The 16,696-nt window shown below is 55.1% G+C and overlaps 2 protein-coding genes across 2 annotated transcripts in view; both read right to left on the bottom strand.

Moving 5' to 3' along the window:
- Positions 1-213: 213 nt before the first annotated feature.
- LAD1 (ladinin 1) lies at positions 214-10,963 on the bottom strand. Its single transcript, XM_066335690.1, has 10 exons — positions 10,920-10,963; positions 7,627-7,767; positions 5,848-6,331; positions 5,288-5,431; positions 4,552-4,601; positions 3,706-3,778; positions 3,217-3,348; positions 2,816-2,905; positions 1,630-1,707; positions 214-1,317 (listed from the first exon to the last, which is right to left on the bottom strand). The coding sequence occupies exons 1-10, from the start codon at positions 10,955-10,957 to the stop codon at positions 1,309-1,311; spliced, it is 1,239 nt and encodes a 412-aa protein (XP_066191787.1). The 5' UTR covers positions 10,958-10,963; the 3' UTR covers positions 214-1,308.
- Positions 8,302-16,696, bottom strand: part of PHLDA3 (pleckstrin homology like domain family A member 3) — a 28,366-nt gene continuing 19,971 nt past the window's right edge. The window contains exon 3 of the transcript XR_010745358.1: positions 8,302-8,313. The gene's annotated coding sequence lies outside the window, so the exon portion shown is untranslated. The remainder of the gene's footprint in view (positions 8,314-16,696) is intronic.

Below are 16,696 nucleotides of genomic sequence, written 5' to 3'. Positions count from 1 at the left end.
ACCAGCGCCAGGAGCAGACCCTGCCCGGCAGCTCGGACCCGGCTCCCCCAGCCGCTGCTCCGAGCTCGGGGGGCTGCAACGAGAAGGGAGGCGTCTGTTTTTAACTCCCCCAGGACACATTTGATTCGGGGTTTTCCCTATTTTCCCCTCAGCAGGAGAAGGGAAAGGGAACAGTTTCCAGTCCCAGACCAGCAGTAGAGGACCAGGAGCGTCTTAGAAACAGCAATTTTTATTAGGGAAAAAAAAAAAAAAAAAAAAAAAGGCACAGAGAAACCCAAGTCCTTTCCCAAGTCTGACAAGCAGGATCAGCTCCAGGGGCAGCAGCAGATTCCCACACTGAATTTGTCACCACATTTGTTGCTAAAGGCACAACCCAATCCCAAAGAATGGCTCAAATAGGAGGATTTGAGCCCTCTGCCCGTGGCACCCTAAAGCCACCCTAAATGCCTCTAGAGAGCATCCCCCATCCCTGCTGGGTGTGCTCAGCAGCCCAGGGAACGCAGGATCAGGGGCTGGACAGCAAAAGGCTCAGAAGGAAACACAACAGGGAAATGAGGCCCAGCACAGGACACTCAGCTCCATGAAATCCCCCAAACAGGGCTGCGGCCATGGCCTGGGCCAGCTCACCCTCCCTGGATCACTGGATGAAGGGTCACTGCTTGCAGGGGCAGGGGATGGCAGGGACAAGGACAAGTCTCTGGTTCAACTGCCTGTGGAAGGAAATACCAGGGCCAAGTCCTCCCTTCTTCCATGAGACATCTCTGAGCACTTGTGTGATTTCATTAACACCAGCCTCTGGTTGGGCCACTCTGGCAGTGACAGCCTGGCAGGGGGGTGACACCTGCCTGCCTCACCTGCCCCAGGTAGCAGGGACGGACGTGGTCCATGGATGTGCAGCTGGAACTCCCTTGGCCAGGCCGGTTCTTGCCCCACTGACATCTTCCAGCTGCCAGGGAGCTGTGGGAGGGATTCCCTTTGCCAGGGCAGTTCCAGAGCACAGGCAGAGATCAGGAACAGAACAGCAAAATGTGGTGGACAGACAAGGCAGGAGTTTGCCTTCAGCATCTGTGGGGAGCCTGCAGGGCTGGACACCCCCAGACAGGCAGTGAGTGGGGACTGGGGGCACAGGGAGACTCTTCCAGGCTTCTTCCTTCCCATCCCATAAGCAGAGGGCCCCCATGACCTGGGCTGCTCCCACACGTGGTACAGGGGACTCGTGGCAGTGGCTGCTGGATGGTTAGGTAGGGCTGAGCTTTGATCTTTGCAGCAAACCAGTTTTTCCCAGATGGTCTGGTACCACAGCTGGTATTACTGCAACTGGAAAAGAAAATGGGAACCACTGAGGCTGTGCCTGAAGCTGCAACCACCCCAGAGGCAGCTACTTTAACCAGGACAGTGGCTGTCTACAGCAGGGCAGGCAGGCTGCCCCTAAATCCCATCACAGGCCACTTCCCTTCTCCTCCCAGACCAGAGTCCTTCTCTCCTTTACAGATGCCTCCAGTTGTCCCCACTTGCTGACTCCCCAAAGTCATGGGGTCCTGATGACACCCACATCCCCTCTCTCCCCATATCCTGGCTCTGTCCCTGCCTCAGAGGCTGCACCAGGTTTAAGAGCAGCTCCATAATTACCTTGGTGTCTCCAGAGGTGTCTCCAGGTTGCTTTATCCAGACATCTCGCTTTGCCAGGCTGTTGATTCTCCGGATTTCCTGCAAACAGGAGAGTCAGAAGGGACAGGAGAAAGCCTTCCCCATGTATCGTGTGCAGCATTGCCTTGGTCTGACTGTATCCAAACCGTGAAGCACACATTGTCCAGGAAAAACCAGCCAGCTTTGGGATCCTGTACCTGGGAGACCCTCAAAGCCAAGGGCAGCTCCAGCCACAGAAGCAGAGCAGGTGCAATTAAAGGAGAACTGATCAAGAAGCTGCAGGCTTTCCCCAGCAGTGACTCCAGAGCAAACCCTTTGTTGGCACAGCTGCCTGGCACAGACATGTCTGGGCAGTGTTGATCTCCCAGCCCAGCCTGGACTCATATTCCCTGGCTGCAGGGCCAGGCTGGAGCTGTGCCCCCTGGGCCAGCTGGTGGCCACAAGCAGTAGCCAAAACCCTCCACTGTAGTGAGCAGTGAGACCTGCCCAGGACCTGCTGAGCCCCTCCTTTCCAAGAACACCAAACCACCCTGGGGCCAAAGACTCTCTTGTCCCTCTCCTGCACATGTCCAGGAAGGAGCCACAGTGGCTCTTCCTCTCCGTGATGACCACCGAGTCCCCTTGGCTGGGCACTTTGCACCCACAGCCACAAGATCCCCTATTTTTGGAGTTTCATGTGGGGATGCAGGCGGTTCCAGACCCCTCATGCACCAGGACCTCTCCAAGCACACACAGGTCTCCAAGCCCCTCAGAGCTGAGGGCCCAAGGACACAGCTCCTCTCCCACTGGCCTCCAGGCAGAGCTGCTCAGCCAGACAGAGCAGATGGGATGGCAAAGATGGGCTCATGCTGGGGTGGCAGGGTCAGGTACTCTGCATGTCCCGGGACATGCATCCAGCTGGTTCCTGCTCCCTCTCAGCCCACCAAGGGCTGCAATCAGCTGTCTTGGGAATTTTGGGCTCACAGGCAGCACACAGCAACAAGTAGAGCCCTGATACCTCATCATGGTGGCCCTGCAGCTCTGAGACCTTCAAACCTGGCTGAACTGCTCTCAAACCCTTTAACAGGATCAGCCAAGGGTTAATTCACCCTTCAACCCCCCCCAGGTGCAGCCCCATGTCTTGTGGGACTGCCTGGTCTCCGGCAGAGAGGCTGACACAAGCTGGTACCTTGCTGTTTTCCTCCTTGGCAGGCTCCTGGGCTCGGCTGATCCACAGATTAATCCGGGATGTCACCGATCCTGGGATCTTCAGGCTGTCCTGTGGCACACACAGGGACACCAGGGTTACAGCAGCAGCTCTCCCTCTGCACGAATGTAACCCGGCCCCGGGGCACGGGGAGACCGAGCGGAGCTGCAGCAGGCCGGGCCCAGCCCACACGCTGGCTCCATCCCAGCTCCTCAGATTCCAGCGCTAGCAGGAACCCACACAGTGCCGGGGCAGCTCCTGTGCCCAAAGGCAGCCCTGGCACCCACCAGCAGCCTGCCAGGCTGGGCCTGCTATCCCAAGAGGAGATCTGCCCCAGCCCAGAGGCGCCGGGCGGCCCCCGCCCAGCGCAGCGCCCGCCTCACCTTCCGGAGAGCCGCCGGCTCCGCCTTGCTGGGAGCGCTGCCCTCGAAGAAGTTGCGTTTGCTCGCCACCCCTTCCGAGGAGAGCAGGCGACTCTTCTGGGCAGGCACGGAGGATTTCACCCCCTCCGAGCGCTGGGAGAGAGGGGTGTCAGCAGGGCTGTGCCGCACCCCGAGGGGTGAAAAGCAAAGTCCAGCTTCTGGCAAAGACCCTGAGCCCGTCGGGGTCTGATCCCCCCCTGCCCAGCAGCAGCTCACAGCCTTGTGCGCTTCCCCCAACAGACCGCGGCATCCCCAGACCCTCTCCAAGGGTCTCTGCTCCTAAAACCCTGAGGCCAGCCCCTTTTCCTGCCTGGGACCATCTCCTTCATCTCCATAAGCTCTGGTATTTGGTGCAGCTTAGGCCCTCCCCACTCGGCTCAAGGCCACCCCTCTGTGTCTCCCCACATATCCCTTCCACCCCCACGTGGCTCTGCCAAGGGCCTTTGGTACCTGCACAGCCGAGTTGTACTTTTCCAGCTTCTCCCCAATGGTGCTGTTGTTGCCTGGGATCCTCAGACTCGCACTGGTGAAGAAGAGGAAGAGTTGGACCCAGCCCCCTCAGGATCTCCCGGGACTCAGCACATGGTCCTGGGGAGCTGCACTTGGCAGGAGAAGGCCCTGTCCCACCCAGGCACTCCTGCATCTATCTGCCAGGTGAACCAAACGGTCCATTCCCTGCTAGTGACCGAGATCTCTGTGTGTCACCACCCTTCCAGGGCCACACTGAACACTGAAATATCTTGGAGGTCCTCAGCCTGCCCTGGGTTCAGCTCTGCCAGCTCTGAACTGCATTGTCCCCAATGTCAGTGTGGCTCTGCCTACAGCATGCACCTGCCCATGGACGAGGGGGAGGTCCCTTGATCTGGTCACTAAAGCCAGGTCAGGTTGCTCATGGACTGTTTCGATGTCCCCATGGATGGGACCTGTGCAGACACAAGCACCAACATGGGACTATACAGCTCAGAGACAGTGGGGGCTTCTGGGAGATATTGGAGTAACCTGGGAGAGCAGATGTTCCTGCTCATGGCAAGGGTTGGAACAAGGTATTTAGGGTCCCTTGGAACCCAAACTATTCTGTGATTCCAGGATCTCATTCAGACGCAAACTGCATGCTGGACATTGTCCTCTCCCCTGCCAAGCATCACTGCCTGCCCAGTCCAGCACCCCGGGGACCAATGTCCAGCAGATCTATGCCAGGCCTGTCAGGCCCATCACTTTCTCCTCCCTTGGAAAAAAAAGGATGGCAATTCCTGCCCAGCAGGACCAAAACAAAGCAACATGATAAAAGGTGCTGACCTCCTTGTGAGAGGGCTTTGGCTCTCTTCTTTCTGCTTCCTGGAGATGATCTGGAAGACACATTAAGAGGAGATCCTGCAGTGAACTTTGCTTATCCAAGATAAGCACTGTCTCACTGATCTCACCCATGAAAGCTGCATTTGCACTCACACCAGAGCTCATCTCAAAGCTCCCCAGACTATAGACACTTTATGGTGATAACAGTTTTATTCCCAATAAAGCCTCATGGAAGTCAATCAAGTGTAGCCAGTCAACCATGACTCACAGCAGGGAGGATCTTAACAGTTTTCCCAGCCTCTTCAATCACTTTATTCCAGAGATCTCTTTTGAAATGAAATATACTCTCAGACTGTAACATGGGATGAGAGGGAGGATGGATGTTATTTTTATCCTGTGCTTTCACATAAGACTGGAAAGGCTGGATGGTAATTCCTGTGCCTCTGTAAATTCTGAGGACAATGAGCTCCCTGTTTTCTTGTCACTTCCCATGAGTTTTCTGGCCAGCACAAGGTGGAAGAACTGGACATGTTCATCCTCACACGTCTTCAGTCAGACATGGAGAAGGAAAAGAGGGGGAAGACGGAAGCAGAACTGCACTGCCCAGCCCAAGGGTAAATTTTGAACACTCTTCTGGGAACAGGCTCTGCCCACATAACCAGAGGCCAAAGCAATCCTTCCTTCCCCCCAGCCTCCACTGCCTCAGTGGAATCCTTTCCCCACCTGCATTAGCTCTTACCCGAAAGGAGACGGTTCTTGGGCTGGCCCGTCGGATGGAGCTGCTGAAGGTGACGTGAGTTGGAGAAGGGTCTGGCTTTTCTGCAGGTTCATCTTGGGGAGGGGACAGCTGGACTACCTGCTTTGTAGGGTTTCTGGATGGCTGCTGAGGAAAAAGGAGACATCAGATGCATCCCTGCAGAGCCTGCAGAGAAGACTGTCGTGCAGGAGCTGAGCAGTCAGGGCAGGTACTGGGTTGGAGTTGGAGATCAAAATCCTCCAAACCTTTCTGGTCTCAACTGGACATACAGAGTCCCAAATGGCCCTTCAGTGTCAGCATGATGGCAATCAGAGGGACTTGCTGGAGAAGGTGACCAGGACAGCACAGATCAGGCTAGGGGAAAGAGGCAGTGGGACCCTGTCCACCACCTCATGCTTTGCAGCTCTCAGAAAAACCTCCCCCCAAATCCTTCAGGTCCCATTTACCTCTTTTTGGTACTATTGGGCTGTCCCTCTTTCTCATCCTCCCAGCACCCAGAAGCTCTCCCCCCAAGGCCTGGTGCCCCATCCATTCCTGCTCACCTGCTGCTCCAGAGATGAGGTCACTGCGGTTTTCTCCTCCGTGCTGTGGTTTCCCACCCTGGTGAGGATCTTCACCTCCCGGAGCCGGCAGCTCCCAACCTCTGGCGGCTCCTTCACCTCCTTTCTCTGCTCCCCCCGAGGAGTCCACACTCCTTGGTCTTTGTCTTGGAGCCGTGCCCTCACCACCACCTTCCTCTCAGAGGCTGGCTCCAGGTTCTTGTCTCCTGGCGGGTCCCCTCTGCCCTTGGCTGCCTCCTGAGCCCACTCTGCAGCCTGGCTGCCCTCCTGCCTCTCACGGGGCTGTGGCCCTGTCTCCAGGCAGCTTTCTTCCATCCCTGGCTCCTTCTGCTCCTTCTCCTGCCTCAGCTTTTCAGACACTGCTGGGATGCATCTTGTCCTTCTCCCTTCTTGTGTCTTCAGCGCGTCCGAGAGCTTTCGCTCCTCCCCATCCTCCAGAGACTGCGACTTCACCAGGGATGGAGGTCTAGGGATAGAGAAAAATACAGGATGACAACCTCAGCATCAGTGGTTAGAGGGGTGGATTTCATGCTGCAAGTGAGGCAAAAGATTCTGGGGAGGGACATAAAAATCTCACTGACATCCTGGAGTCCTCCCTGCAGACCAGGGCTTGCAGCCACTCTCATCCCCATCACCCCAGCTCAGCTGTCTGAGAAAAAGTTTGGATCAAAAGTCTTTTTTCCTTTTTGACATAGAGATGAACCATTTCTGCAGCCTTGTCTCAGGACACCAGCACCCACCAAGTCCTGTGCTAAGGAGATCCAGGCTCAGGGCAGTGTGCTGGGTCTGCTGCTGGATAAGAAGTGTGGCTGCGTCCCTTCACTGGACTAGGAAAAATCCCATCAGCTTTAAGTGGGAAGTGTTGGTTGGAAGTCAATCTGCTCTGGCAGGTCCACCCATAGACCCAACATGACCTGTGAAAAGCTGTTTCCTCTCCTTCCTCCGGGCAAACAGGCACAAGGTCTGGGAAGGGGCAGAAAGATACCTGGCAGGCTGTGTCTGCACACTCCCAGGATTGGGAAGCAGATGGGATAACATTTGCCCTCCTGCTGAATTGCAATCACCACATGGCCAGCCTGTGTCAGCACCAGGGAAGAGGAACTTGTCCTTCCCACCTGGTTCATTTTAATCATGTCCAGCCCCCATCCACCCCATATCCAACCCAATCCTAACTCCATCCTGTCTGAAACACAGAAAAACCTCTGGAGTGGGAGTCTCACTGTTCACACAAACCACCTAAATACTGGACACTTCCAGGATCAATTTAGAGAGTGGGTCAGGTTGTATAACGGCCGCCTGATCGCAGAGCACTGCAAATTCCAGCTCCCTGCAGCCAGGGACTTTGGAAGCACCACTGGAAAGCTCTTGGGTCAGATGCCCACTTCAGCAAAGGTACCACAGCGTCACTGTGAGGTTCAGAGGGGCAGCACAGCCAGCCAGGCTATGCCTGCCCTGCTCTCCTGCCCTGCAGAGCTGGGCACCACTTACCTGCTGCAGATCCCACCTGCAGCACCCACCTGAGCTTGGCGCTGGCACCAGCCCTCCCCCAGCACTCCTGCTCCTATGCCATGGGGAGCCCACCTGAGACATCCCCCTTGTGCTCCTCCTGAGGAGCCCATCCCTCCTCCCAAGGTCTGTTGGTTGGAGCACAGCTCTTCCCACAGCTGAGTCCTTCATCAGCCAGGAGCCTGAGGAACCGCAGCAGCAGCTGCCAGGGCTTGGTGTCAGGAGCGAGGCCAATGCCAGCAGGACCCCACAGACCTGCTGGAAGCTGGGCTGGTGTCTTTGACAGGGCTGGCAGGTTCCTCATCCGTGGATGTGGATGACAGCAGGTTGCGGTGCCTTCGCCGGCGCTCTCTTTGCTGCTCTTCCTCATCCTCCAGGGTCCTCTGCCTGGCCAGGCTGTTTGGGAGGAAACACAAGCACATGGGGAGGCTATGTCCTGCATGGGCACCCTAAAGCCCTGGTGCCAGACAAGACAGGAACTGCTACACCGTGGGCAAGGCCAAGGGGTTGACAGAAGTCACCTTGCTGGAGGAGAAGGTTGCCAGCATGAGCCAAGTGTCCCAAACTGCTCTCACTCCACCTAGCTGATGCAGGTCCTTTCCAAAGCAAGTACTTGACTCTCCAACTCCCATTTTCTCTTGCTGGAGGGAGCAGTAATTTCAAAGGAATCTCCATATTAAACAAACCTTCCAAGGGAAGGTTATTGAACCTAACTCAGCCAGACCAGGACCCTTGAGCTACCACACAGACATCGACCACACAAACTGAAAGGATAACCACTGTGGCACAAGATTTGAGGCCAAAACCACATTGTGGTGATGGCAATTTAATTTTTATAGAGCAAGAAGCCTCAGATGCAAAAGTATCAGAGGCTGAAGGCAACTGCTGAGAGGCTCTGCCTCAGGATGGGGCTGGAGGGTTCCTCTTCCCCCCTGCACGTGCCTGGACTGGGAATTGTTTATAATCACACACTGAGCTAAAAGACAAGGTTTGGAATAATCTTTGAGCATTTTATTTTGCACAAGCCAAATGTGGGTTGGTGGTGGTTTTTTGTTTTGGGTTTTTGTTGTTGTTGTTGTTGGGTTTTTTGTTTGTTTGTTTGTTTTGTTGTTTTTTTTTTTCTTTGTTTTGTTTTTTAAATAAAACGCCACTTGAAATAAAAGTTGTCTGGAACACACCAGCTCTGCCATCCTTTCTCGGTGCCAAACCTGCCTACCCTCTGTGCCGGTGCATGAACTGTGTTAGAAAATACTTTTATTGGCTGGATGCAGCTTTTCAGAGTCAGGTTCATCTCCCCCAACACGAGCCCTCAGTCAGCCACAAACACTGCAGGGAACTCCATGGAGCTCCCGGCACCCCGACAGAACCTCGCTGCGCCGGGTCCATCCCGGGGCCTCATCCCAGCTCCCTCCATGGCTCTGTCATGAATTTGACTTTTAGCCAAAGTCAGAGGGATAGGGCCGCGTTACAGCGAGGACTCGCGGCTGGTTCCGAGTTACTGAGTAATCACAGCGGGTCATAAATTAATCCGCTTTACCCCCCGCGAGTGCTCGCGGCTTCTGTTCTTCCTGCTGGCGGCGGGGCCAGCGGAGCGCGGCGGGGCCAGCGCCGGCTGAGAGCTCAGGGCTGGGGACAGGGCAGGACAGGGACAGCGTGGGGACAGGGCAATGCCGGGCCCTGCTGTTCTTCCCTCCCGTCCCGCTGAGCCCACAGCCGAACAGCCTCAAACGCAATCGGCCCCACGCCTGGGGAGCTCCAGGCGCTCTCCGATGCCACGCTTGGTTCGGGGAGAGTCGGGGCGGGCGAAAGCTGAGATGTGCCCCGGGAGCATCCCCAGGTGGGACAGCCCCACTCCGTGCCCGGCCGTGTTTGTACAGACAGCGATCCGATCCTGCAGGCTCACTCCCAGCCGGCAGGTTCCCGAGTGAGGGGGACACAGATCCCGGTGCCTCTGCGCTCCTGTCCCTCAAGCAGTGACAGCACAGAGCACTGATGCCAGGCTAAATCCTCTTGACGACCGGGTACTTCTTTGGTTTTACAGGGACAGTCTCCTTCGAAGTGAAAAAGGGATTTTCCTGCCTTGAATTACTGTGGCTCCTTCTGAGGCAGCACAAAACCTGGCACTATCCACGGGCAGTTATTTGTAATTAAGTGATCCACCCATCAGGCTATGGATTTGCTCTGCCAGTCTTTCGCTCCTCTTTTCAAAGAAGGATTTATTTTTTGCTGTCTTACCTTTTTTATCTCAAAGAGATGAGTAATAAATTTTGGCGAGTGTCCCTGCCTTGTCCTCTCCTGCCCTGTCAATGATTAGTGCAGAACTTTCTAACATTTCTGCTGTTTCAGTGCTGCCTCATCTCAGGAGAGCTCAGGAAATTTCTTTCCAGGGTTGTGAAGCACACGGGGTGCGGGACCCAGCTGGGCTGGTGTTGGGGTAGGTCTGTGGCTCAGCGGAGATGGATCTGGACAGGGCTGGAACGGCCTCTGGATCCATCCCGCCCATAGCAGAGCCAGCTGAGAGCTGGTGGCCTCCAAGTAGTGGGATCTCACCTAAAATATGGAAGTTTTTCACAGTGAGGGTGGGGAGGCCCTGTCACAGGGTGCCCAGAGAAGCTGTGGCTGCCTGGAAGTGTCCGGGGCCAGGCTGGACGGGGCTTGGAGCAACCTGGGATAGTGCAAGGTGTCCCTGCCCCTGGCGGTGGGTGGAACGGGCTGAGCTTTAATGTCCCTTCCCACCCCAACCATTCTGGGATTCTGTGCATTCCTCGTTCTTACACCCAGTACTGAGATTTGCAATTAAGTCTCGGAGCCGTAACATCCACTTGGAGCAGGATTCCTGCTCTGATCTGTGGGACAGCGTGGGCAGATCTGTGGGCTCTGTTTGAGTTTCCATCACTGCTCCGGCACAGCTGAGGCTGCCCTGGGGTCTGCAGGGGCTCAGGGCTGATCCCACCTTGCTCCAGCCTCGTGCGAGCCCCTGACCCACCGCAGGATGCCCAGAGGTGCTCCCCTACTCCGGATCACTCTTTGGGAAGTCCGAGGGAGTTGGCGGTGCTGCGGGGATGGCTCAGGCATTGCTCAGTCCCTGCCGCTGAATCAGGGCTTGCTCAGCACCGCACGGGCTGCAGTCTCGGCAGGGCAGAGCGGGACACACGCACGGGCACGGGGGGAGTGGAAACGCCCCCAGCCAACTCCCAGCAGGTCTGGACGCACAACCCAGACGGTCTGTCCCCAAAGAAAGGCAAATCAGACCCAAAATGTAGCCAGCATGGGGCGAGAATGCTTATCCAGGTAATTCTCCTGTGCCTGGCTCAGCTTCCCCAGGCAGCAGAAACAAAACCGCCTCTCATCTTGCCCAGCCATAAGAAAGTCCAGCAGCGCCGAGCTCTCCCGCGGGGCTGACATTCACCTCTGCGAACCACAGACAGCACTCCCAGGGCAGCTGCCCGCTCTTCCCATCCTCCCCAAAACCCCTCGGCAACCAGCAGCCCACCGCACCACTCCCTGCCGGCGGTGGAAAGAGTTAAGCATTAATCCGCAGCTCTTACCTGGAGAGATCGGACCAGTTTCTTCTGCTAAAGGACATTCCTGCTTCCCGGGAGTTTCAGAGAGCCGCCAGAACCCGAGCGGGCACTCAGGCCAAGGAGCCGCGGGGATCAGCACTGCCCGAGACTCTGCTCCCCGAGGAGGGAGGAACTCCCTGCAAGGTTATTTCCCTGTGCACCTTTACCCTGACTGCCACCAGCTGCATCACATGGTTCCTTATCTACCTGACACAGGCAGGGCTGTGATTTGTGTGCCAGCGGCGCAGGGCGAGAGCCGCCCTGTCCAGCAGTGCCACGCAAAACCAGAGCCCTCCTCGCTGCCAGGCTCCGAGCCGGGACCCGCGGCTCGGGCCATCCACGTCTCCCAGGGTTTGGGAGACAACTCCCTGCAGAGAACCTGTTCTACCAGCCACAATCCACCAGTCAACAACTCCTGCAGCCCGGCGGAGGAGGTGAATTACCCCGGGCTGAGTGGGAGGAAGTTGGCTCCCGGGGATCCAAAACAGTCATTAAAACACCTCCGGCTGGGCGCAGTCCAGTGCTTTCCAAAGAGCTTGGGAGGGTCCCCTGCTCCTCCCAGCCCTTTCTCGATGTCTCGGATGGAGCTGTCAAGGTCTCCCCATTCCTGCGAGCTTTGCTGCAGCAGTGAGCACTCACAGAGTCTCGGGGGAGGGCGATGGAGCATGGGGGGACCCAATTCTTGTGTGCTGAAGCCCTGTGCCAGAGAGGAGCTGTGTGCCCAGGCTCATTCTACACCCGGACCCAGCTCATCAAACCCATCACCCCCTCTGGCTGTGCCCCGAGACCCCCACCCTTAGAGAGGGCAGCCCCTCCTGCCAAGGGCAGGGATGAAGCCGTGGGGGAGCTGCCTTTAGGGGCGGAACAGGGGTTGTCTTAGGGCTGGATGGGGTCCCAGGCACAGCAGAGGTGGGTCCCAGCCTGGATTTTCCCCCAGCATGGCCACGACCCCAGTGTTCCCACTGCTCGGACAGCAGGCACTACTGTCTGCAGGAAATGTCATCCAGGACCCCTTGAGTACAGCTCTGCTCCCAGTGAGATCCACCCCTGCACCAGCCTGAGGAACTGGTTGTGAGGCTGGGCTGGCGCTGCACGCCTCCAGCCCACAGGGGTGTCCGTGACCTGAGCAACGATTTTAATCAAACGTTCCTGATTAAAATCCCATTTCTAGGAGATAACCCTGTCAAACAAGCTGCCTGCTCCAAGCAGGGCTCGCTCTCTGCTTTTCTTTCTTCTTGCAGTAATCACTCATCTTTCAAGTGTTTTCATATACACAGAGAATTCAGTTAGTTGTGGCATAGGGGAAAAAAATTACTTAAATAACCTTGCAAGCATCCTGCTAATTGCTGACAGACTATATATAGCAGTCCAGCATCAGCACCTCCTCTAGAGCAATAAAAGCTCTGTGATTAATGCACAACAAGCACGGCACTTGCAAAACTCATTGCCAAAGGATAGCACTGGAGCACAGGACTTAGCAGGACTTTCCAAAGGATTAGACTGAACATGGCAGTGAAAGAACACCCTCATCTAGGATCTACACAGCAAAGGAATATAAAACCTCCCAGTCTGCAATTCTTCTGGTTATTAAGTTGAAGAAATTCTAGACGGGCATTTAGTGCCTGGGGATTAGGCAGAGGATGAGCCTTGCTGACACTTGCCCCTTCCCGGGGCTTTATTTGCAGCTCAGAAAACTTCTGGAGCTGAACAGAGTTTCCTCTTCATTCAAAATCCATCAGAGGGTCTCTCCTTCATGGGTTTGCCCTGTTTCCCTCAAACCCAGGAAAAGGGTCAGTAGAGAAAATATCCTTCAGTGATAAGTTCCCAAGGCTTATTCCCCACTGCTGGAAATACCCTCTTTTATCTTGGATGGGTCCTGCTGGGCTGTTCAGCAGCACAAAGCATTGACCTCTCATGTCTGGATCTTTGCTGCCATGGAGTTCCTGTTTTCCCTGATGTTCCTCACATCTTTTCATGTCCAGCATAACCCAAAAATTTCACTCCCAAGGAGGTAAAGCCAGCCCAAAGCCCCTCATCTCATAGATGAAGTCATGCTGGATTTTTTCCCCTGTGTGTCACTTCATACCACTCTAGACCTCCTTTGCCACTCTATCCCCAAACTCCAAGTGCTGACAGATCTTTCTGAATGTCTGCATCACCAGTCTTTCCCTCTGCTGGGACAAAATCGCAGGAATTACCAGCAGTTTGTTATCTCACTTCTGTTTTCTCTCCGCTGGTTGATTATTTAGCTCTGTTTGGACTTTCCCTCTGAGTTGTGCTTGACCTAAAGGTCTTTGTTTCTGGAAACCCGGGAAAAAGCTTGTCTCCCAGGTCACCCTTATCCACAGGTTCACTGATGCCTTCAGCAGACAACAGTCACTTTGTCAGACCGGATTTCCCTTAACAAAGTTATTTAGGCCACCCTGAGCTCATCCTCAAAGCACAGCTCAAGCTGCAGGTCCCCAGAGCTGAGGGTGATGAAATCAGGCAGAGAGATGAGTCTGTGAGGGAAGGGATGCCCACAGAACTAGTCTGATGTTTATCCAGACCCGCTCCATTCTCCAGGCCGTCCCATGTGCTGTTCCAGACCCACAGCCCCGAGGGGAAGGCGCTGTGCTCACAGCCGAGGGAGCAGAGCTGCAGGATGTGCCCTGAACAGGGAAGCTCCAGGCTAAACCCTTCTCCCCTGCTCTGCCCAGGGGAGCTACACCTGCCCAAGGAGGAGCCCAGAGCTTCTCTAGTGTGATCAGCAGAACTCATTAATACCCTCTAAGGAGCTGGACCAGTTTTAACAGGGCTGGTTTTTCCCTTGGGAACAGTGTCCTGTGTCTTATCACAGTGCAGAGCCTGTTTCTTTGGCTATAGGGTGCTGGAGAGCTCCCAGTTTCCACAACTGTGCTGTAATTACGGCATTCCTCATTCTCCCAGGGCCCAGCCATGAACTCTCCACCTCCATCCCTTGGGCTGTGCTGGTCCCTCAGCCATGGCACAGCTCCTCCCTGTCTCCCAAGGCTCATCCCTGCTGCTCTGCCATGGTGGAGGAGCATTTTCTTCCCAGGCTTCCCTCCTGAGCCGGGACATGGGGCTCCATGGCCAGAAAAGGGGTTTTCACCCTTGCTTGCCTCCATCCCAACACTGCAGTGGTGCCACAGCTCCCAGAGGTCCCACCAACATTTAAAAGCTCTGGGAGGAGCTGGATGTCTCTCTGCATCCCTGGGATGGTGCTCTGCAGGCTCTGGAATGGTCCAGGGCTCTCCTTCCCCCTAAAATGTATTCAGATTTTAGGGAGATGTGCATGATGGTACAGAAAGAGCTCTGTAGAAGGGTCTGGAATTGGTGCTTGCTCAGAAACTGAACCAAGCCAAATCATGGCCTCTTCTAGGAAAGGAAATATTCCTAGGAAAGGAATATCCATTGTCTGAACCGCCAGGCACCAGCTACCAGAGGGTTTATTTTCCTTTAGAATTTAGAGTTTTATTTAAAACAACAACAACAACAAAAACTAACAAAAAACCCCACCAACCAATCTTGCTTCAGAAATTCCATGGTGCCTCACTGTCTTTCAGGTTCCCATTCCATTCCCTGAAGATTGACGTCCTCATCAGATGCCATCCCTGTGACACTTCAGATCTAACAATGGCAAATGAGGGACATCCCCCAAAAGTGACATCAGTGCAAACTTCTCAGGTGATTGACAGAACAGGCACGGCTCACTGCCAGTAGCTCTGTGACAACTGCACCCTCACAGCACAGGGAGTGACAGAATCCCAGAGTGGCTGGGGCTGGAAGGGACCTCTGGGGATCTGCCACTCCAACCCCCTGCCCAGGCAGGGTCACCTGGAACAGGGGACACAGGGGTGTATCCAGGTGGGCCTGGGATGGCTCCAGAGAGGGAGACTCCAGACCCTCCTTGGGCAGCTGCTCCAGGGCTCTGCACCCTCCAATGAACGAAGTTCTTCCTTATCTTGAGGTTGAACTTCTTGTTTGAGTTTGTGGCCATTCCTCCTTGTCCTGCCCTGGGCACCCCTGAACTGGTCATGATTCCTGCGGGACAGGGCTCAGGCCAGCAAAAGAAGGTGGACAAGAGGAATATTCCCTGCTCCCCCTGAGCCCTGCTCCTCCCCGGAGCTGAAGCACTTGAGCCTGGGAGGCTCCAGGAGGGGAAAATTCCTTGTGGTTTTTACCCCAGGGAACACACAGGACCAGCTGTGACGAGTCAGGGGTGACAGGGGGTTCTGCCATGGCCTTGCCATGGGGTCTGATCCTTCACCCAGAACCCACAGGGGTCCCAGGGTGATGTTTCACCTCAGGGACTGCAGCCTGTGCCAGCCCTGTGCATGGCAAGATGCTGCAGTCACCTGCAGAGACCATGGAATAAATTTCACCCCCTCCAGCCTCGAGCTGAGCTGCAAATATTCAGAGAAATATTTGGGCACAGTTGAGGTGTCTCTGAGCATGACTGGTCAGCAAGGAGGTCACACAGCCCCTGTAACTTGGAAGGGACCATGTTGCAACCAACAAGAAAGGATGTTTTTGGAAGTCCATACTGTCTTGATGATTTTTTTCCCTATTGTCCAATTTAATTTGAAATTTGTGTAGTTTAAAGATTCTAGTGCTGTGCTTTGCTTTCTTTCTGGGGTCTAGGCTGCAGTGGAGCAAACTGCAGGACAGTGGGGAATGGGCTCTGCTCAGCTTAAGGAGACAGGGCTGACTTCCAGGTCCTCTAGAAAGAGTCACCAGTGACTCCTCCAGCATCAGTCTCTCTCCTGAAAACAGCCTTGTGAGTCTCCGATTGGGGCTGAATTTTCAGTAAAAATGTACTGGAGGGCTCCTTTCTATTTCAGTGAGCAGAAACTGAGATGGTTGTCACCTGGGAGGGAAACAACCGTGGGACTGCAGAGCTGTGGGGTGAGGGAAGCCAAGTGCATCCCCAGAGGAAAGGCTCAGCCCTTCCCTTTGCCATGGGGAGAGCTGGGATCCCAGCTGGCTCAGGGCCAGAGGAGCAGCTCCAGAGCAGAGATGGAGAGGAAGACTTGGATCCCAGTCCCTTATCCAACCAGGAGAGCTCAGAGCTGACTGTTGCATCTTCCTCTGGAGATTCAGTCCCACTAAAAGAGCTTTTTTCCCCCACACACACTTCTTCTGCGTTCCTTATGAAACTGAAATCTGTAAAATTTTATTTTCCCACGGCAGTCAGTGTGGTTTTCCACCAGAGAGGGATGAAAGTGGGACCCAGTGACTGGGGAGCATTATACTTTGAAAAAGTAGGGAATCTCGTTGAGGGAAAAGTTTTGAGAGTGGTTTTTTCTCTCCCTACTCAATGTAAAACACAAGGTGACCCCATGAAGCCACCTGTAGCCTACGACAAGAGCATGTGGGCCCTGGGACCTTGCTGAGCACACCTGGCTGCCTTTTGGACTGCACAATCACCCTCGGGAGCCCCCAGGTTTGGCTCTGCAGCAGTTTGGGGAGAGCAGGATCTGAGGGCAGGCTGGGCACAGGGCCAGGCACAGGCACAGGGCCAGACACAGGGCCAGCCTGAGTGCCCAGCATTGACCTGGTGAACAGCCCTCCTATGGCCTTTCATCTCCCTTCCATCCTTCCCCACCCCACACACTCTACCCCTTTTTTCTAACTACCAAATTAGCATAATTGTACTAAGCTCAGAGAGAACAGTTCTCAGCCCCTGCTGTGCCATTTTCTGTTTCTATTCCAGGCCTGAAGAAGGCTTTGTTTCCACAAAACCTCTCTTGCATTTTCCA

This window comes from Sylvia atricapilla, chromosome 25 (assembly GCF_009819655.1).
Source record: "Sylvia atricapilla isolate bSylAtr1 chromosome 25, bSylAtr1.pri, whole genome shotgun sequence".
In the NCBI taxonomy this organism is placed as follows: Eukaryota; Metazoa; Chordata; class Aves; order Passeriformes; family Sylviidae; genus Sylvia; species Sylvia atricapilla.
Note: the sequence above shows the minus strand (reverse complement) of the source record. Positions and strands in the feature narration are given on the sequence as shown.